Source organism: Emys orbicularis, chromosome 5 (assembly GCF_028017835.1).
Source record: "Emys orbicularis isolate rEmyOrb1 chromosome 5, rEmyOrb1.hap1, whole genome shotgun sequence".
NCBI lineage: Eukaryota > Metazoa > Chordata > Testudines > Emydidae > Emys > Emys orbicularis.
Window position 1 is genome coordinate 34,524,329 of NC_088687.1, and position 19,369 is coordinate 34,543,697.

Sequence of the window (19,369 nt, forward strand, 5' to 3'; positions counted from 1 at the left end):
TCAGGCAACACAGTTTTGTTCACATCAGAAGGATGGGGGGGGAAAGTAGCTCTTTTATTAAATATTTAGCACTTTTTTTCCATGACATTTTCATATAATAAATGATAAAGAAACACAGTAATTATCTTAAGTGGTTTGTTATTGTATAACTTTACCAGGAAAAGGGCTTACTTCTAAAAGCAAGCACTTAATTCAATTTAGTGAATAAATGAAGAAGACCTTTATGGCCACTCCCCAGCCATAGTGCCTGCAGGTCTCCAGGGGTACCAAGCTATGCAGGCTACTTTTAATTCTAAGGGAGTACTTCCCATTGTTAGAGGTCGCATGATGAGATTCCCATTTCTAGAGCTAAAATGTGCTTACTGCTTATCTGCATGCCTTAGATTGATTGATTTACCTATCTCTTCACATTTATTTCCATTTGTGCCAATCAGTGTTCTCTAGAGGTGTCAGGGTTCCCTCCCCACTCTGAACTCTGGGGTACAGATGTGGGGACCCGCATGAAAGACCCCCTGAGCTTATTTCTACCAGCTTAAGTTAAAAACTTCCCCAAGGCACAAATCCTTCCTTGTCCTTGGATGAGTACTGCTGCCACCACCAACTGAGTTAGACAAAGATTCAGGAAAAGAACCACTTGGAGTTCCTGTTTCCCCAAAATATGCCCCCATGTCCCTTCACTCCCTTTCCTGGGAAGGCTTGAGAGTGACCAAGGTGAGCACAGACCAGACCCTTGGGTTTTTAGGACACTAAAAACCCAATCAGATTCTTTAAAAACAGAACTTTATTATAAAGAAAAAGTAAAAGAAGCACCTCTATAAAATCAGGATGGAAGGCAATTTACAGGGTAATCAGATTCAAAACACAGAGGATTTCCCCTCTAGGCAAAACTTTAAAGTTACAAAAACAGGGATGAACCTCCCTCTTAGCACAGGGAAAATTCACAAGCTAAAACAAAAGATAATCTAATGCATTTCCTTGCTATTACTTACTAGTTCCGTAATACTAGATGCTTAGTTCAGATATGGCTTAGGGAGATGTATTCCCTGCCCTGGTTCCTCGCTGACCCGGAGAGAACACAAAGGAACACAAAACAAAAACCTTCCCCCACAGATTTGAAAGTATCTTCTCCCCTTATTGGTCCTTTTGGTCAGGTGCCAACCAGGTTATTTGAGCTTCTTAACTCTTTACAGGTAAAGGAGGGATTAACCCTTTACAGGGTAAGGAGGAATTTTATGCTACCCTTAGCTGTATGTTTATGACAAGAGGTGAAATTCCTGCCTGTGCCAAGGGACAGCCCAAGGCTCATGCACCATTTTTAAGTCCCACTGAAGTCCGATCCTGAGAGCTTAAGTGGAGAACAGGCCCCGTGGTGGCCCATTGCACAGGAATGAATTTCAACCTAGGTAGAGTACAACATTTAGAATCACAACAACAAACCAAAAATGTAAAAAAAAGAAAAGAAAAGAAGTGTGATCAAGGTCATTTTAACAGTGTAGACCAAAATTATGGCTTTTATAGCTGTGGAACATTGCAGGAAGTATAGCACCTCATGCGCCCTCGTGATGGCAGGCAGGGGTATTATGAGCCTACAATGGACACTGTGGGAGTTGACTGAAGAGTGAATAAGCTGTTCTCCCCTCTTGCTGTGCTTTTTTGCCAGGGCTTGGTAATGGGATTGCAGGTCATGTAGACACACCCGAGCTAGCTTTAATCTAGCTGGCTCAGGTACTGAAGTAGTGAAGCTGTGGCAGCACAGAATTATGTGTGGCCTGTACAAGCCTCTCTGGTGGCTAGCCCAGGGGTGGCCAACCTATGGCTCTGGAACCACATGCAGGTTTTCAGAAGTTAATATGCGGCTCCTTGTATAGGCACCGACTCCGGGCCTGGAGCTACAGGCGTCAACTTTCCAATGTGCCAGGGGGTGCTCCCTGCTCAACCCCTGGCTCTGCCACAGGCCCTGCCCTCACTCCACCCCTTCCCACCCCCTCCCCTGAGCCTGCCATGCCCTCGCTCCTACCCCTACCCCTCCCAGAGCCTCCTGCATGCCACGAAACAGCTGATTGGGAAGTGCAGGGAGGGAGTGGGAGGCGCTGACTGGTGGGGCTGCTGGTGGGTGTGAGGCGCTGGAAGCAGGGGGCGGGGAGCTGATGGGGGGCTGCTGACGTATTACTGTGGCTCTTTGGCAATGTACATTGGTAAATTCTGTCTCCTTCTCAGGCTCAGGTTGGCCACCCCTGGACTAGCCTGTGCTGAAGCCCATGCTGTCACGGCTTCATTGCCCTAGATTAAATCTAGCTTGGGTATGTCTACAAGAGCTGTGATCACAGCCTGTGATTGCAGTGTAGACATAACCCTTAGACATGATCCTTGTGACCTGATTAGCACTATCAGTAATGATAGAGTTCATCTTCTAGTTCTCCTCTGTCCTAGTAGCAAAATTATGGATGATGCCTACATGGGTGCACTGGGAAAAAATTGACTTGTTGTGCCTTCTCCCCTCCCCTGCCCCCCCCCAGCACACAACTCTGCTGAGCCATTCAAAACTTGGCATTTAGGTATGATTAGATAAACGCTATAAGGTCTTCTCCCTCTATTTTCTCTGGTAACTCATAAAAATGGAGGATGTTCCCTCCTCTTTGAGCTCCTTGATCTTCTAAATCTGAGCAATTTTGTTGAATTAAGTCCATCTTCCAGGTCACAAACCCTGCACTCTCCTCCAAAATGGCTACACTGAAAGCCTCTGCATTTCTTCCACTGCTCTAATGATTTCTGATTTAATTTCAGCCAAGGAGTGAAATACTATTCAAGTGTAACTTTTTTTCCTCAGGAACAGTAACCTTTTGCCATCTGTGAAATAGCAAGTATAAATTCTGTGAACTGGGTAAACGTGATTTCCTCTTCGGTGATGTAGAAGAATGTTTTGGCCTCTTGCTTCCAGTTAACTTATCTGTTGAACTTTCTATTTCAAGTATTTGAAGGAGGACATAATGATCCAAGGCCAAATCCTACATTCACTTTCACACAATGCACCCTCATTGACTTAGAGAGACTCATCTGGCCCATAATCAAGGGTTAAATATGAAGTTTAGTGGTAGAAAGATTACTATTTAATTTTTAATTTAAAAGGTAGCCAAGTCTAATGGATCTAAATCAAGAAGCAGCCATCTTAGTTGAGCATCACACAGTTCCCACTTAAGTCATTTAAAAACAGGAAAAGCTCTGAATACACTACAATCCTGCATTGGCAGGGGATGGACTAGATTTCCTAATAGACATTTCACATCTCTAGTTTCTGATTCCTTCTGCTTTTTTCTTACTCACTGCCACTCCAGGAGGCCCATTTGGAGTTCCCCCATCCCCCTCTTTATATTGTGGATTAATCCAAGTTTGTGACATTTAAGCAAAATCCAACAGCAAATTATCAAGACTGGAGGAAATTCTATGTGCATTTTCTATTTGATAGAACTTCATAAAGAGTCAGACTGGATACTTTTCTTTTGGCAAAACTCAGAGATATCACTAGCTTTAATAAAAGTCCAGAGGACCAGACAACATCAGTGAAGTGCAGTATAACAATGCCAGGGAGCCAAATCTGTTTCTAAAAATGTCAGAATGGCTTTTATTTTGTAAAAAAGACCACAATTTGTAAGAGATTATTGCAAATTTATGAAGCTAAGAAACAGAAGTGTTGCATAGCTGATGGTGAAACCAGTCTACATGAAGATCCTATCTTTTTTAACATTCCTATTTAAATAACAAAAAAATTGATCACAAACTTTTATTTTTGGGTTATTCAAATGGAATGTAGAGGTAGATATTTAAAAAACTGGCAGAAAGTGGCTTATAAATCAGAAGAACAAAACAATTTATGAAGTGCCGAAATTGGCACCTGTCTTATCTGATTGAAAGACTATCTATGCTTTCAAACCTTGTGATTCTTTACTGTTCCCATCCTGCGTACATTACTATTATCATGAAAGCATTGTTGATATAGACTAAAAAGTTAACTAAATCACTAAGTTTGTGAAAATTATGTGAAAAGTCTCAGTGTTTATAGGAATATAGGCGCACACTACCTCTGAGTGAATTATACATTTTAAACTGAGTTTGGATTCTGACATGACTGATTAGCCCAAACTATGTGACCAAAAGAATGAGCTCATGAGACAGAGGGATTGTTTGTGTTAAACTTGTAGTGGTCTTGGAAATACCAGTGTTATTTAAGGTTTGGGCTGAGCAATAGAAATACAGAAAACATGGTATATTAGGTACTAGGGTCGGTAAAATAATTAGGTACATAAGTTTGTTTTGAAAAGAAATGCTCAGTCCAGTAGCTGGGTAAAAATAGGCTATGTGTGATAAGGTAAAAAACATTGAAGAAAGCAGAATGCAGCCCTAAACTGCTTCAGCTAACTTTAGCGTAGGTCCAATAACCAGCAATGCTATCACTTGTTTGTTACAGTGTATAAAAAGAAAAGTTTTCTAGGGGTTTTTCAGCAGAGCTTTTCCTTACCCCTCTGGAGTACACCATGATATGATGGTGTCACCTAGGCCTGAACCTGTTGTAGTTATTTCAGCCAATACTTATAACTGTATTGTTGCTAGGGTACAGAATATAAGGATGTATAGGCTTGTATTGATATTTTGGATGTAACCAACACTAAGTGGCCAGTGGACTAATAAAGGAATGATTGTGAGGGAAGTAAGTCATGGTAAACCTTATTATATCCAACAGTGTTTGACTTCTCAAGCACCATCTCATCTGTGGCATAAGTCTATTGACATCAGTAGAGTAATGATTATGGCCTCAAATGCTAATTATCTAAAAAGGGTCAGATTGTGGTCCATCCTACATGCACAGTGCATGGTAGAAAGGGGTGTAACGACACCCCCTTTTTTCTTTGGCTTGCTACCAGAGCATAGCACGTGGTAGCCAGGGGCGGGGGATGGGCAGAGCCTTGGCTTCACCCTCTCAAACATGCCTGCCAAGGCAGCTCAGCCAGCATGTGAGTGGAAGTAATCTATTTCCCCCTAAAGAGGGGGAAGGGAGGAAGGAACCAGGAACCAGACTGTGACTCTCTGAATAACTATCTGGCTTCCAGTCTGCCCTGGAGCAATGCAACTAACTGCCACCCCTTTCTGAGGTCCTGTGGCAAAGCGACAATCTAGCTTTAGTGAAGAGAAGGGAAGGTTCAAGCCAAGGGTTAGGAGTATGAAGAGGCAAGTGTTAGCAAGCAATGGGGGAAATGGGAGAAGAGACACTGGGAGTTGGTCACTGATGGTAATGACTTGGGGATTGGGGGAAGGAAGTAGCAATGGAAGGAGAGGAAGGGATAGTGAAAAGAGGAAATGAGAATAACAGTAGGAGGACAGAGAAAAGAATCTGCATTTGCTGCTGTATTTTCCCTTCTCCTTATCCCTAAAAAGAGATAGGCAGAAGGATGGAACGAGACATATTTAAGGGAAGAAACACATACTTACTGGTGCCTTGAAAACACTCCAAGAACTTAATATAGTCATCGGTACCAACCAGCTGTCACTAAAAGCATTATACTTGTGTGTGTGTGTGTGTGTGTGTGTGTGTGTGTGTGTGTGTGTGTGTGAGAGAGAGAGAGAAATATTAAAGAATGCAAGCTATTGTATACAGTTAGCAATTTGTCTTTGGCTAGGGTTAGCAATGGTTAAATAAATTAAAATGGCAAAATCAAGGATTATTAAACACGTGGCACAACACTTCTAGAGTGGATTAATTTCTTCCCTTCAAGGAGAGTTGATCTGATGATCTAGTAGGTGTTTTCCATCTAAGTACTATGATTCTTTGATTTAGGAAGCATGCAGGACACATATATTTTGGTTTTCATAACCAAAGACAAAAGTCTCATCACTTTGTAACATAGGGGTTCCTTTTAACCTTCTCTGGGTATGAGAAATCTCATTAATAATGCACCTTATCAGATTACAAAAGAATTTTCCTTCTCGGTTGTTAAGTGTAAAGATGAAACAAAAGAAAGGTATAGTATAGTACTTCAAGAGAGAAAACTGTCTATTAAATAGGGAGATAGGACATCAAAATTTTAAGTCTCTTAATACCTTAAATGGCACAGGTTTTATCTTTTAGAAAATCATTGTGGCAAAAATCTCATCAGTAACAATGAGAAGGTTCTACTATATAGCCATAACAAGGCAAAAATCAAAAGCAAAGCTACACTTGATTTAGTTTTGATTTTAAGTATCCATTTACTTACAAACCTTAAGATACATGTTGCAAATTTTATCACTTTATTCTAGCTAAACAATCCATGAATGGATAAATAAAGACATACTTACAGAGATATGCTCTTTAATAACTGGACCTGATTCTTACTTACATCTTTGTAACTCCACTGAAGCTGAAGAAGTTACACAGTATGGTGCAAATGAAATCAGAATCCAATCCCATTCACCTCGTAGAAATAACAGGATCAGGTTTGCAACAGAAAGCCAATAAAATGATGCAGTGCAGTTTGGAAAGGAGGCTTTTGACCTGCCTAAGAATCTTGTTCTAAGTATACTGAGTAGCTCAGCAAAGTGCAGGGAGCTGAGAAGCCCAGGGTGGCAGCCAGGCTCCCACCAGGGAATGGGGAGCCAAGAGCCTGGGGAAGCAGCTGGGTTCCAAAGTAGGGAGATCCGCACCCAGTGTCCAGGAAGCTGTCCCTTTCCTGGTGGGGAGCAGGGAACCGAGAAGCCCAGTGGCTGCCCCATTCCCGGCGGAGAACTGAGGAGACCGGGGGCCAGGGCCGCCGGGGGGGGGGGCAAGTGGGGCAATTTGCCCCAGGCCCCGGGTCCCACAGGGGCCCCCACGAGAATATAGTATTCTACGGTATTGCAACTTTTTTTTAATGGAAGGGGCCCCCAAAATTGCTTTGCCCCAGGCCCCCTGAATCCTCTGTGTGGCCCTGCCGGGGGCCAGCCGTGCTCCCAGCAGGGAGCTGAACGCAGAACTGAGAGCAGCCCTGGCTCTCAGCCCCTCACACTGTCCCTCTTAAGTTGGTGGAAGCGCTCCCTGGTGAGGATGCACACCACTGATAGACAGGCCTGGCTCCAGGCATCAGCCCACCAAGCATGTGCTTGGGGCGGCACCTGGAGGGGGGCAGCGCGGCACTCCGGCCCAAGAGCGGAGCCGCGACTGGGCTCGCCGCCCTCCCCGCGGCGCTCCGGCCGCTGGGGAGAGCGGGCCGCGACTGGGCTCGCCGCCCTCCCCGCGGCGCTCCGGCCGCCGGGGAGAGCGGGCCGCGACTGGGCTCGCCGCCCTCCCCGCGGCGCTCCGGCCGCCGGGGAGAGTGGAGCCGCGGCGGGCTCGCCGCCCTCCCCCCGGCGCTCCGGCCGCCAGGGAGAGCGGAGCCCCGGCCGGGCTCACCGCCCTCCTCCCGGCGCTCCGGCCGCCAGCGGAGCCGCGGCGGGCTCGCCGCCCTCCCCCCGGCGCTCCGGCCGGTCGGGGAGAGCGGGCCCGCAGCCGGGCTCGGCGCCCTCCCCTGCCGCGCTCCCCGCCAGGGACGGGGGGGGGCGGCGGGAGGCTTTTTTGCGTGGGGTGGCAAAAAAGCCAGAGCCGGCCCTGCTGACAGAAGGGCAGTGTGGACATGAACCACCACATAATTCCTGCACTGGCTATAAGTCGACCTAACGTAGGTCGACTTGAGTTTATAGTGTAGACATGCTGTATGTTACATCTGAATCAGCCAGACTAATTTGTCTAGCCATTCCTGGGCTAACCCTTCCCATGTGTGCAAATAAAATAATAATAATAATACAACAAACCAAACACCATTGCTGTTCTTTTTGAATTTAGCAGAATCCTTTAGTTCCCATTCATTTTTAAAATAGCATCAAATATTTCACAAGGCAGGGGATCCTACAAAGTCTCACTCCCATAAGTACCCTTGCTCACACTAGATAAGCATGTTTTGTTCTTTTTGATACACTACATTTCAGCTGACTCTTTCCTTTGCTGTGTTGCACACTGCTGATTGATGAGAAATTGCAACTTGTGCAAGGAAAGGATTTAAGAAGTAAGCAAGGCTGCGAAGTACACAGTCTAACTCATTTTTATATAATCTCCATGTTGAGTGAGAAATCTGCATAAATAGTCCAGGATTGCCCTTATATAAAATCCTTATTTGATTCCTCAGACAGGGCCGGTCCTGTAAGGTTGCACTCATGAGAGTAATCCAATGGGACTCCTTGCATGAGTAAGGATTACTCTCCTGACTGAGGATCTGCAAGATCAGCCTTAAGTAATATAACAAATGTGGATTTTCTTTATAGGAAATCCTGCATTATTCACATTGTCTTTATGCAGATGTCTCATAAGAGTTAAACAGTTAGATATTCAGGTGTGGTGGAGATACAGTCAGAGCAGCTGAGGGAGGTAAAGCAAACATGGCTCCCAGCGAAGGCTGGTTGAACTGTTTTTCAATGGAAGACTGGGTTTTCAACTAAACAGAATTTTTCACTGAAAGTCCCTGTTTTCTGTAGACAAATTGGAAACTTCATCAAAAAAACAAACACCTCAAAATTGAAAGGTTTTCAGGTTTTGATGTTTCACCAAAATTTTTGACAAAAATGGAAAAAAATAATTTTCATCAACATTTTTCATGAGGAAAAATTTTTCCTACCAGCTCTGCTCACAACCTCAGGATTGCTCAAAGCATACCCAACTTCCCTCCAGCCCAGGGGACTGGTTCAACAGCTAGGAGTCTACACTGGTGGAAACCACTGGTAGCTGGACCCACCGGTTTCTGAGTGATTTGTGGTGGCAGGACAGCACATAGCAGCTAGAATAGTGTTGAGGGTCTGGCCAAGAGATTATGTAGAAGTGAAAAGTCATGTACTTTCCTGGCTTGCTTGCTTCATAAAAATCCTTTCCATCTGCACAAATGGCAATCGGTCATTAATGAATGTAACACAACATGGAACAAAGGGAAAAAGCAGCTGAAATGGCAGTTTATCAAAAAAGAGCAAAACATACATATTAAAAAGAAAGAAAATAAACTGAATTCTGTATTGCCAGATGCACTCTATACAATTCAAATAACAAAATTATTAACATGCTTTCTTCTCCTCTGGAGCTGAATGAGTAATAGCACCAGAGGGATTTTTTGATAAAATTTCTAGTGTAGGTATAATCTGGAGATTGGGGAAAATTAGGTACAAATACTGTTTCACTCTCCTTCTTGTGCTCTAGCTTAAAGCTTTGCTGGAGCTCATGCCAGAGTTTCTTCTTTTCAGGACTTTTCATTAAACTGAGTCAAACTAAGAGGCATTGTATTTATAAACCATGAATGTAGATCCTATTCGTTAGCTACCAGTCACTGTCAAGGAGAGAAACACCTACATCTAATGGTATTTGGATAGAGCAAGAGGACTGAATGGATTCACACAACGAGTTATAGTGGATTACATTTTGTTTTTTATATATACAGTTAATACTGAATGAAGAGAATCTAACGTTGCTATTCAAATCATGGAGTATGCACCCCGAGTTTGAGCACCTGCATTCCTGATGATACAATATATCTATCTTCTTAATATGCATGTTTTGCTCTCAGCTCCTTTTTTCCTTTGTTGTATCATTCATTAATGGGAGATTGCCACGTATGCAAAGGGAGAAGGTTTGAAAAGCAAGCAAATCTTGTTCATACCGTTACTTGAATGTAGCCTATATTTTGTGAGAAATGTTTCACTTTGTCTTTTCACTGTAATCCTCTCTCTTCCTGCTCCTTTCCAAATTAGATTTCATCTCCGTTTCCCCCATGCCTTCCCCTTCTGTCCCAATATATCCACATTCCCCTCCCTTCCATTTCAACTCCCTTTGATCCCTTTCTCCCTTTGATACTCCTGCCTTTCCCAATAGCGATGTCATGATGTGTTTCATCAGGTAAGGAGGTAGGAGTATATTTGCAGGTGAACTGACATGCCTGATTCCCTATAGAATTATAACCTCCTCCATTTTACAGAGCAGGGCAGATTTCTGAGTGTAAACTTTTTCACGCTTTCATTTCATGAAGTCTTGGAACACCTCCCACTCCCCAGTTTTCACTTTAAGCAAAATGTCAATGAAATGTCTGTTTTTCACATTGTAAATATACAAAAAAAATGCAAAATTATGCTCAATTTTAAAAGCAAAGATTTTTTTCCTTGGAAAATGGGGCCTTTTTTGCTTGAGTATTATGTGACATAGGTGAGATATTTTTTCTCTCTTAAAATGCCCCTTTTACAAGTTTCTGGCAAAATCCCCAAACCCAGTGTACATCTTCTGTAGACCATACACAACATACATTTCCATTGACTTTAGAGAAACTACTCATGATATACTCTAGTGTGAGAGGAATATCAGATCTTCTCACTTTCAAGTAGAACATAAGAATGGGCATACTGGGTCAGACCAAAGGTGCATCGAGCCCAGTATACTGTCTTCTGACAGTGACCAATGCCAGATACCCCAGAGGCAGGGCCGGCTCCAGGCACCAGCTTGTCAAGCAGGTGCTTGGGGTGGCCGCTCCGGAGAGGGGTGGCACGTCCAGGTATTCGGCAGCAATTCGGCGGACGGTCCCTCACTCCGCCTGGGAGCGAAGGACCTCCCGCCGAATTGCCACCGCAGATCGCGATTGCGGCTTTTTTTGTTTGTTTGTTTGTTTTGTTTTGGCTGCTTGGGGCGGCCAAAACCCTGGAGCCGGCCCTGCCCAGAGGGAATGAACAGAACAGGTAATCATCAAGTGATCCACCCCCTGTCACCCATTCCCAGCTTCTGGCAAACAGAGACTAAGGACACCATCCCTGCCCATCCTGGCTAATAGCTATTGATGGACCTATCCTCCATGAATTTATCTAGTTTCTTTTTGGAACCCTGTTATAGTCTTGGCCTTCACAACATCCTCTGGCAAGGAGTTCCACAGATTGACTGTGTGTTGTGTGAAAAAATACTTCCTTTTATTTGTTTTAAACCTGCTGCCTATTAATTTCATTTGGTGGCCCCTAGTTCTTGTGTTATGAGAAGGAGTAAATAACACTTCCTTATTTACTTTCTCAATACCAGTCATGATTTTATAGACCTCTCTCATAGTAGTTTTGTCTTTCATTAAGAACAAATTTGTGCATCTGGAATCATTACCAAAATTCAAGGCAGAAACAGCAACAGGTTTTTAAGCTGGCCCTGCATTCCCTGGTTTATTTGTGTTTTTTCAGGAGACCTTCAGACAATCTTTTAAATCGGCAACTCCCGTAGAGAGGCTTGACTTGCCCTTTAAGTGTCTACACATTAACCTGCTTTTGTAACAGCTTAGGTGTTAGAAACAGAAAGGCTACTTTCTCTGGAAATTGTGGGGCTAACACATTTTAGTGATGCCAGAATTGGTAACCTGTAATGTTACTGTTGTAGCAATTCCTGCAGCTCCAGGGTATGAGAATCACAGTGTGCAGCCAGTTTAAACCAAATACATTACAGTACTGAAAGGCTCTGCTGCTTCAGTTTCTCAAGCATTGTGTAGATGGATTGTTTGCATACATATCGAATTGACTTTTTAGACTGTAAAGAATTGAGGTCTGATTTTCATTAGTAGCCTCCCATTTTCCACCTATTTTGATCCACTGGTAAATATTTTCAGGGGTAATTTTATGGGCACATTTTATTAAAATATTCATTGTATCAGGTTTTTAGCTGATTAATTTTGGTTGCAAATAATTAGACATTTAAGTGCTATGAAATATGCCTGCAAATTCAAATAACAACAGTTCCATACAGGCATAAAAATGTGGATGCAAAACTGGAGGCCAAGTGGAGGCCCTCCTGAAAATCAGGGGATTCGAAGCTAAGATGTGGTGAAAGTATGCACCAAGTCTTCTAGCAGTACAATTTATAGTTGCAGAAGTAATTTCATCACAGATGAACAGCTGGAAAGTATGTCCAAAAAAGAATGAAATATAACCCAGTCTGAACTATGATTGTTTCAACACAATATTTCTGTGGTAGCCTGAATCTGGTAGCAGAAATTTAATGAAAAGTAATTTGTGTGTGAAAAACATGAGCATGTATTCATGTAATTACAATCTGTACCATCGTGCATGTACCACAGGGCTGGATTAAGGTTGAACAGTCTTAGCTGAAGCTTTCAAAAAAAAGAAAAAATCAGCATGAGAGAGACACTTGACATGAAAAATTTCAACTCTAGTGCTTAAAGTTTGGCAAAGTTGAAAGCAACTGGAAACAGGGTCTTTATAATGGGAAGTGACAGGCAACCTAAAGTATAGGTGGCAATCCCAGTTCTCCTTGTAACATACATACATATACACGGCCAACAGATTTACAGTATAAGCCTAATCAGGCCAGTTTTCATTTTATACACACAAAATAAAATCTACCATGCTTATTTCTGTCACTGTGTGTTGAGAATGACTGGTCTGGCAATTTCTATAGCTGAAGAGGGCAAGATGGCAGCTAGAAACACTTTTGTTTAATGCTTACTTCCTCTGTCTTGCATGGCTTTCTCTCCTTGCCTTTCACACTGACCAAAGCTTCTCTTCATTTATCTTTTATTGTGATTTGGGGGCTGCGATGCCACACAAAACCAGGGAAGATGATGAAGATCACCAACCTGTCATACTTCTGGATGTACGCCATCTGAAACTAAATTAAGAATGCAGATTGCTGCTGGTGGGCATTCCCTGCTGGTCACTGCTCACTCAACTCCCATTTACTAGCAAGGGCCTAGGGATACAGTTATTTAGCAGTTAGAGAGGAATCTCTTCTCTACAACAGACTTTGGGGCAATAAAGGCCATGCAGGGGTGGCTAAATGGAAAATAGGATAACCTTATTCTATGGCTAATGACCTAGGGAAATGATAATATTGAACAAGTCCAAGCTTCAGTCACTAAGTGTCAATTTTTGGTACAAAGTTCAATGTGGATAATGCTATAAAAGTCTCTCATACTATTATTGAGGAGGATGCTGTTCTCCAGAGAAAAATGGAAACACAAGAAATTCAGAGTAAAAACAAAAATGCTGTTAAAAAATGTTCAACTTCACTAACTTTAATAGGGAGACTATCAAGAAGAGGTCCAATTGGTGCTAGCTGCAGTGGTGCTTGTGATGTGGACACCTTTGTACTAGGTATGAAGGAAGATAACATATATAATAAAATGGCCTTATTGCTTCTTTCTTTCAGGTGGTAAAAATGATGATTGTCGTTGTGTTGACATTTGCAATCTGCTGGTTGCCCTACCACATTTACTTCATAGTTACTGGGATCTACCAACACTTAAATCGGTGGAAATATATTCAGCAAATCTACCTAGCCAGCTTTTGGCTGGCCATGAGCTCCACAATGTACAATCCCATTATCTACTGCTGCCTTAATAAGAGGTAAGAGAGAATTATGAAACTATTGGGGGGAGGGGGTGTGAGCTTAGCCAGAATATAAATGATTTGAATGTGAAAAAGGCAGAATAATTTTCACTTCAATAGTAAAGATTCCCAATAAGAGAAAAAAATATATATCATGTGAGGTGAAAGCCTCCTTCAGGTTTCTGTTCAATGCTAATACTATTCTTCCAATGAACACTTGTGGCATTGACAAATGTAAGAGCAAAATTTAGCCTTGGGGGGCTTAGTCCGCCTGCCACATTCCACATGCAGAACGGCTAATAAAATCAATGGAAGTTCCACTTGTAAGGGCTTGCAGAACCAGGCCCTAATTGTTTAAAATACACCAAATGTAAATTAAGGTTGCTTTGCTGTTAGTGGTGTATGCCACAATTTATATATGTTTGCTAACTAATCATTACTCCAAAGATACTTATAGCATGACTTTACGAGGTGGGTGGTCAGAATGCAATTTAAAATAAAGCTTTTATTGAGGTATTATTGATCACATCACAATATTTCTATTATACATTGCAGTCTGAATCGGATGATAAAATGAATGTTCATAGCTTTATTACTCAGTACTGAAGCATATGTAGTTGGAGATGCTGGGGGGAAAAAGTCACACATACTCCTAGGTTTTTATTTTCAAGGGGGCTGCATTTGCAGTTGACTTCACTGGGATTTGTGGATGCTTACCCTTTTAAAAATCAGGCCACGATTGTTTAAGGGACTCTTTATGGGCATGAGTCACCTCGCCTGGATCAGACTGCAGGATCAGGGTCTAAATAAGTACTATTCAGAATGTGTGCCATTACACCTCTTCACAGATGATACTGCCTCTACTTTTACATATCTGCTAATTTTTCAGTGTTTTCATTAGTATTACTGAATTAAAACCATCAAGAGCTTGAGAGAGAACCTGCCTGGGGAGGCGGCGGCCCACCCCCTCCACTCCCCGCCTGGGTCAGGCTGCCAGGGCCAGGGTCCGAGCAAGCCAGAAACATGTTAGGCCCGGGCGGGTAGCAGAGAGGGCAGGCAGCTGCCACCTTCCCAGACAGGCTGTCTCTCAGGCAGCTGCTGTGCTGCACAGAGGCAACGATCCGGAGCGGCCACACTCAGCCAGCCTGAGAAGTGACTCTGTCCCACCCCTTCTGCTCCCCGCCCAGACCCGGCTGCCAGGGACAGGGGCCGAATGTGCCAGGGGGCAGGTGCAATAGAAGTACAAAGCCCCTCTCTCTCCCCCCTGGAAGGCTGAGCAGAAATATGGGGGGGGGCACTTCACCGTGCATGCCCCCCCATGTGTTGCCTATGAATGCTTTCACCAAGTATCTTTCCTCTCAGATTCCGAGCTGGTTTCAAGAGAGCATTCCGTTGGTGCCCATTTATCGAAGTGTCTAGCTATGATGAGCTGGAGCTCAAGGCAGCCAGGTTTCATCCCACCAGACAAAGTAGCTTGTACACTGTGTCCAGAATGGAGTCTAGCACAACAGTAGTGTTTGACCCCAATGATGGAGATCATTCCAAGTCCACCCATAAGAAAAGAGCTGCTTCGCGGGACACAAGCTTCAATGGCTGTTCACGCAGGAATTCCAAAACCACCTCTACAACCTCGAGTTTTATCAGCTCACCCTATACATCAGTGGATGAGTATTCTTAAGGCCCTGGGTAAATTTGTGATGGGTGTGAAAAGAGCAGTATTGTACATGAAAAGAGACAATACTATTCTACTTTAGAACCAATATCCAAGCTACAGGATGGCAGTCAAGATTCAGTCGATGAACCCTTGTTGTAAATACCATATGACTTACTGGCCCTGCTTACGTTTGTGCTTTGGAAAAAAAGAGGAACTATAAGACGTCTGTTTACATGAGTATGAAAACAGAGTGGCATCTTGTACATGGAAATGTTTGTAAGAATTATTTAAAACATTACAACATAAAACTCTTGCTCGTGCATTAGGATCAAATGCTGACCTATAGCTGACTTGCTGATATTTAAGTTTCACTGACCGAAATGTAACCAGACAACTTCAAAATAACTACAGTTCAAACTTTACTGAATTTTTATATTATTTGTGAATTCTACAGGAGGAAAGTTACATAAGATTGGGTTAAAAATTCCTTTTGTATCAAGTCCTGATAAATTCCAAATCCAGTCTGCTGTTGTACAAACTCATGTGAGTGATCCTACTGAAGTCAATGTGGATGGGATTCAGCTCTATGCAGAGGTCAAACTGTGCACCACTTAAATCCCACTTAAGACTAACTCAAACCCCAAAATAGGGTTTAAGTGGTTCATAGGCCTTGTTCTGGCCCCTGTATATGCAGGAATACCACCTTGTGTGAGGCCAGTAGGACTTATTTGACCCACCGTTGGAGTGTCTTTCAGTAGGTACACCAGACTACAACCTCAAAGTGAAGATCAGAAAACACAGTCTGTATCAAGAGATCTTTGTTAAACATGGATCAATGCTCTCCCGCTGAAGTATGAAGAGCCACTTCCTCAGTAAGACATTGCAAATTAATGCCTTACTAAACAGACATAAAAATACATAACTGCATTTGTATTCATTTTGACTGTCAGCCAACTTGTATACATAATTAAATTCAGACAAGTGAAGCTTATGGTCAGATATCTGTTTTCCTGCAAAAGCAAAACAGTGATTGTAATAAATATAGTTTGCTTGCTCTGTCCCCAGATACAAACTCAGTTTTGGTTTGGGTTGAATCCCAAACCATAAAGGGTGTATTCAGTGCAGGTTCAGATATGACTAATCTCTCACACAAGCAGCTTTTCCTTGCAAGATTTTGACCCAACGTATTATGATATTTTGATTCAAGATAAAAGAGAACTCTTTTGAGATCACATCATCTTGCCAGTTTTTCCATCGTTTTGTGCTAAAAACAGTTCGCAGGATTTTGGCACAATTGACTCCAAACCCAAAACTTGAACTCCAGATTAAAGCCTGAGTCAGGGATGAATGGTAGCCTAATCCTAATACACTTGGGTATGGCTCTTTACACTGGGAACATGATTCCAACAATCATTTGAGAAATGTGTGTGAGGTTTATGGCATATGAAAAAATATCCATCATGAAGGTCTCCATAGTGCTTCAGAGAATTGCAGTGCTGTTCATTGAACTCTAAGGGCTTACTTTGGAATCCAGCCTTTACTGTGGCTCTGTTTCTGCACCCACAAAATAGAATAAATCAATCATTTAAATGTCTAACTACCTTTAAATAAAAAAAAAAAATTTAAATAATGGAGATATCCTATCTCCTAGAACTGGAAGGGACCTTGAAAGGTCATCGAGTCCAGCCCCCTGCCTTCACTAGCAGGACCAAGTACTGATTTTCCCCCAGATCCCTAAGTGGCCCCCTCAAGGATTGAACTCACAACCCTGGGTTTAGCAGGCCAATGCTCAAACCACTGAGCTATCCCTCCCCCCCTACCTGATAGCTCCAGTTAGTACAAAATTTGTGGGTACAATCTATCTACAGGGAGCCTGCAGCTACTTGCACCTGCAAATTGTAGAGGCAAGAAACAGATCCCAGTGTTTAGAAATTTGTCCTCATAGACCATAGTTTTCCAAATATACATTTCCTTCAATAATGTGCATTCTTATGGGTGCATGTAGAAATCTTGTGATCACATTTTTGGAAGCTCGTTTGTAAATATGAAACAAATCTAAGCATACTATCTTTTCATATTAGATTCAAAAGTATTCTTTTTAAAATTATCTACTGTGGTAAAAGCCCAAGGAGCTGAGCACCTCTTGAGAGCTTCTGCACACCCACATTTTCCACTGAAATCACTGGGCCAAATCTTGAAATCTGTATCCAGTTTTTAACCTGTCCTTATTCAGGCAAACTGCCACTGAAGACTGCAAAGTCTAATTGCTTGAATAAGAACTGAGTAAAAGGTTCAGGATTGGCGCTCAGCACCATTTAAGAGACATTCTGAACCTTGGAGATCAGACCATAAATTTGCCAATCCTGAATCTTTAACATCTCAGTCCTATTGTTACTGGACAGCAAGGGAAATTTCTAAGACATCTGATGGCTAGGTCTACACTGCAGCGGGGGTCCGACCTAAGATACGCAACTTCAGCTACGTGAATACCGTAGCTGAAGTTGCGTATTTTAGGTCGGCTTACCTAGCGGTGAGGACGCGGGAAAGTCGACCGCTGCCGCGGTGCCGCCGCCTCCGCTGCCGCCTCCTGCCGAGGTGGATTTCCGGAGTCGACGGCAGAGCGATCAGGGATCGATTTTACCGCGTCTTCACTAGACGCGGTAAGTCGATCCCCGATAGACCGATTGCTACCCGCCGGATCGGCGGGTAGTGAAGACAAAGCCTTAGACAAGGTGGATGAGACAACAGCACATTAGGAAATCATTAGAGAATCCAGTATCATCACTGTTCAGGCTGGCCATTACCAACACACTTAACCATGAACATAACCCCTTAATGGCTTTAATATCAGAATTTTCCCATTTTTCTTTAACAAGAACTATTGTATAGTCCAGAAGTATTAGTGTGTGACAGAATTTAGATCCATATCCACTTAATACACATCTGGAGTGATCTGGAACAAATACAATTCTTTTTTATAATATACAGAATCTTTTCTAGAATATCCATAGTATCTATTTTTAATCATACAGTACTTCTATCACACAAAACCAAAAGTTTATTAATGTGCATAAAGACTAAAGAGTTGTGTGTGTGATAGAAGTATGATTAAGAATAAATACTATCTTATATTGAAGCAGAATACAGTAATTCAGGACACAATGGATATTACACTTCAGGAAACTTTGGCGTTTGTTAAAAACATTAATATGTGTACTTTATATATTTTTTATTTGTACAAGTATGTTCGGTAACTTTAAAAAAATACTATTTGTTTTCAATTGTGTAATTGTACAAGATAAAATGTAAATGTCAGGAAAAGTCTACAGTTAATGTCTTTTTAAAAAACAGATTAAATTATAATGGAACCATCAGCTTCTTAATAAAATACATTATATGATATATAATTAAAATTAAAATATTGCTACTTAGTTTAAGCAGAATCATCAACTAAGGCTTGGCAGTAACAACAAAGATCTTTTTGAGGTGTATTTTTTGTATTAGCTTAGGTGAATGTACTGTAGCTCACTGTTCTGGTAGCTAAGAGAGAAATCCTGGCTCCACTGAAGTCAATGGAAGCTTTGGCATTGATTTCAATGGGGTCAGGATTTCTCTTAAGGATTTTGAACTGAGATACACAAATAAAGAAGAAAAAATTCAAAGTAGAAAGGTCAGTATGCCATGTTGTAATGTTTGCTTTTACCTAAAACAGATAAAACTATCTTTCTGAACAAAACAACAATGAAAAAGATATTTGTGCCGTTTTTCCTAGGATAAAAAGGAGACAATTTCCCCAGTGGAAGAAAACCATCCCCAAACTATCCCTTAAGAATAGAAGGCCAAATTCTGATCTCAGTTACTCCACTGACTGCAGTGGCGTTATTCAGGACTTAAACTGGAATATTTGAGATAAGAATCTGGCTCAGAGGTTCTTTAGGAGCAAAACATACTCCTAACAGATGTTAGATGTGTGCTTGACTTCTGCCAGGTATTCATATACACTAGAAATTCAGGATTTAAAAAATAAAATTCATTTCTAAAATGCATCTAATTCTCCCACAATCTCTCTTTAAATGAAAAATTCCTGCTACTAAGGTTGATGGAGTTCCTGTTGCTCTATAAACAGATCTTTTACCAAATCCTAGAATCGCTACAGCTCTGCACATTTGTTAACTTTCCAGACACACTGCAATGCTCTTTCTGCAGGCATTAGGGGAGAGGGTGATCTGATGGGTGGGTAAAGCTGGACATGGGAGATTGATTTGGGGTATGTTAGGGCAATGGTTAGAATTTGTGCAATGAATGTTAAAATTTTGTAAAATGTCTAAGATATGAGAG

The 19,369-nt window shown here is 42.1% G+C and overlaps 1 protein-coding gene across 1 annotated transcript in view; it reads left to right on the forward strand.

Annotated features, from left to right (window-relative positions):
* TACR3 (tachykinin receptor 3) overlaps positions 1 to 15,055 on the forward strand; it is a 70,164-nt gene extending 55,109 nt beyond the window's left edge. Inside the window, exons 4-5 of the mRNA XM_065405295.1 lie at positions 13,199 to 13,395; positions 14,740 to 15,055. Coding sequence (XP_065261367.1) covers positions 13,199 to 13,395; positions 14,740 to 15,055 — 513 coding nt within the window. The remainder of the gene's footprint in view (positions 1 to 13,198; positions 13,396 to 14,739) is intronic.
* Positions 15,056 to 19,369: the final 4,314 nt, after the last annotated feature.